At 45.3% G+C, this 3057-nt stretch overlaps 1 protein-coding gene across 3 annotated transcripts in view; it reads right to left on the bottom strand.

Moving 5' to 3' along the window:
• The window catches only part of kcnd3 (potassium voltage-gated channel, Shal-related subfamily, member 3), a 117823-nt gene extending 115421 nt beyond the window's left edge, over window positions 1–2402 (bottom strand). For 2 of the 3 annotated variants that reach the window (XM_017305825.1, XM_008413846.2), the window contains exons 1-3: window positions 2295–2400; window positions 2089–2183; window positions 73–1252 (exon numbers count right to left, since the gene is read on the bottom strand). In XM_017305825.1, the coding sequence (XP_017161314.1) occupies window positions 73–1175 (1103 nt within the window). In that variant the 5' untranslated portion in view covers window positions 1176–1252; window positions 2089–2183; window positions 2295–2400. Of the gene's footprint in view, window positions 1–72; window positions 1253–2088; window positions 2184–2294 lie in introns of all 3 variants that reach the window. The other variant, XM_008413848.2, reaches the window with a different exon arrangement.
• Window positions 2403–3057: the final 655 nt, after the last annotated feature.

Here is a 3057-nt window from a genome sequence, read left to right on the forward strand (position 1 = left end):
CACACACACACACACACACACACACACACACACAGCAAATCACAACCAGATAAAAGACACGTGTGCGCTTACCCGAGCGTTGTCATAGTAACGATGGTGTACCAAAAGGAGGCTGGGATGCTGGTGAATTTGCTGGAGGTTGAACCCTTCTCTGCGTAGAACATGACAGTGGCAAAGATAATTATGGCCATGGTGAGGGAGAAGAGCAGGAACCCCAGCTCCGAGGCACAGCTCTTCAGCGTGTAGCCCAGGATGCGCAGGCCCTGCGAGTGACGGGAGAACTTAAAGATACGGAACACCCGGAAAACCCGCAGCGTCACGAAAGCCCCGCTCACGTCCTCGTTGTCAGTCATCACCAGCCCGATGTAATAGGGTAGGATGGCCACCACGTCAATGATGCTCATGACGGATCTCATGAAGCGGTAGCGGTTGGGCGCAGCGAACAGGCGCATCAGGTACTCCACGGTGAAGATCATCACGCAGGCAGTGTCCATGCAGAAAAAGGCCACAGTGTAGCGCTCGCCACATGGCACTTCCTTCATGTTGGGCGCTGAGCCGCAGGGCACCGTCTCTACCACGTTGGTGATGACAGAGACAGCAATGAAGAAACCAGTGACATAGTAGAAGACCAGAGCCATCGTGGAAGTGTGAGGGTTCTCAAATGCACGCCACATGGTTTCCCTGAATGTCATGTTGGGCAGCTTGGCGTCTTTGTTGTCCTCCTGGTCGTCCATGAGGCGTTCTGCATTCTCTCTCTTCCTGTCCTTGTACTCTTCATAGCAGCAGTCCCCGATGATCTCTGGGACAATGCCAAAGAAAGCTAGCTCCTCGTCATAAGAGGAGATGCACTCATATCGAGGATAGTGGAGCTTGCCAGTGCGGTAGAAGTTAAGCACACTGCGGAACACGTCAGGGTCACGGTCAAAGAAGTACTCTTTGGTGTCCTCGTTGTAGAAGAACTCCTTCTCCGAGCTGCCGAGCAGCGTGTCCGGATAGCGGTCCAGGGTGTTCCTCCAGGTCTGGAAGCGCCGTCCACTGACGTTAAGGACTATGAGCTCGTCCTGCCTCTTGTTCTTTTCAGTGGGGGCGACCGGCATGGGCAAGTTGGCCACAGGCATCCAGCCGATCGCCGCTGCCCGGGCAAACGGAAGCCATGCCGCTACTCCCGCTGCCATGATGGTTTCGGCTCGGGGCGCAGGGGGGAACAGGTCAAACACCTTCACAACCAGCTTGACTTCAGCGTCTTCACCATCTGTGATAAAAAATAAAAAAAAAAACATGGAAGAAATCAATGAGGGTGGGAATCACTTACTTAAACAATAATGCTTCAACTTTGATGGGGGAGGAGGGGCGATTCTGATGTATTGATATTAAAGTGACAGAGATATTACAATGTAAACAAAAATCACAAGCTAATTAGGCAAACGAAAGCAGGTCTCTTTAAACAACATTTTAATAATTTATTTTCAATATGAAATTAGTTGTTTATGGAGTGACAGAAATGAAGTTCATCATTAACTGGATGAGAGCTGCATTCTTAGACACAGTTTTGATGAGCACAGTGGGTTTCAGTGCACAGACAGATTGCACCCTCAATAAGAATCATCTGCCTTCACTTCAAGGTTATCTTTCTCTTCTCCTTCCTGCGGAGCTGCAATAAGAGAGAACCTCCTCAGGTTATAATTAACTGCATCTTACAGATAAAAAAAAATGCTGAAAGGAAAAGCAAATTAAATTACTAAATTGGCATCTTTTTTTTCTCTTCGTATCTCTTTAAAACTTTGACTTTGTTGAAGGTCTTTTTTCGGGGTAGATCAAAAACCTGTTGAGTTCCAGCTCAAAGAAGTAGAGAGAGAGAGAGAGAGAGAGAGCAGAAGATGCAGCTTCAATTTTAAGATCAAACAAACTATTTAATAAGCATCAAATGAAACCACATTAATTTGACACCCGGAATGTTAATAATTATAAACTGCGCTTCAGAATCCGCCGGCGCAACGAGTCAAAAAGACACAGAGAAGATTGCGAGTAATATCTTCTTGTTTGCGGGTGAATGTTGACCGCTTTCGGTCAGCAAGGCTTCAAACTCACCGATTCAAAATTCTCCATCCAAAGAAACACAACCGCCTCTCCGAACTGTTAAGTTTCAACCAGCTAGGGTTTTTTTTTTATTACTGATAACGTGTCTGGAAAAAAAAAAAAAAAAAAAAAAGATGGCAGAGAAGTTATTAAGCTAAGAGAAGGACATTTCTACTTAGAAGGGAAGGACAGCGGAAAAGTAGCGTTGAGCAACGTACCACAGTCGTTTTCTATCAGTTTCCATGATGCGGGAGGAAAAACGATGAGCGGAGTCCGCCGTGAGGACCGCGTTACCTTGGCTTATCGGGATGAGTGGTAGGAAGAGACGGAGGAGGAGGAGGAGCGCCCTTCCTCTCTCTCCTCCCACCTCTCTCTCCCTCTCTGCGCAGGGTAGATTTGTGAACCTAACTACAGTCGGTTCAGGAAATATATTATACGTTGGTTTTTATTTTTGTCATAATCCTTTGGACATTTTATCTTGTCTGTTTTAATCTTTATTGTTTTCAGATATCAGTTCATTTCTTGTCTTAGTTCAGTTATTCTTCTCATTTTGTTTGCTTGTTTGTTTTGTGAAGGCTCTTATTTGGCCTAGTCGGCATACTGTGGAATATTTTAATTTAGCAGTGGCATTGACACTGATTACAGGTGATGAGAAGATGGGTGGAACCAAATATAGAGCAATGTTGGATAAAAATGAGTTAGAGACTAAAGACCTGAGACGATGGAGTAGCTTAACTTTCCAGGAGGGAAGCAACTTTCAGCATACAACAAAAGAGTGGATTGGATGAAATCATGTGTGTTTTAGAATGGCTCAGTCAATGTGCAGATCTTTGGCATTCCTTATGAACGGCTGTTTGTAGAACTCCAGCAAAATATGGGAACATATGCTATTGTGGAAAGCTAGTAAACACATATTCTAAAAAGTCTTGCGGTTTTCGGTGCAAGTTAATGGGTAACACTTCATTTGAAGGGTGTGCATAA

Source organism: Poecilia reticulata, linkage group LG7 (assembly GCF_000633615.1).
Source record: "Poecilia reticulata strain Guanapo linkage group LG7, Guppy_female_1.0+MT, whole genome shotgun sequence".
NCBI classification, from domain to species: Eukaryota; Metazoa; Chordata; class Actinopteri; order Cyprinodontiformes; family Poeciliidae; genus Poecilia; species Poecilia reticulata.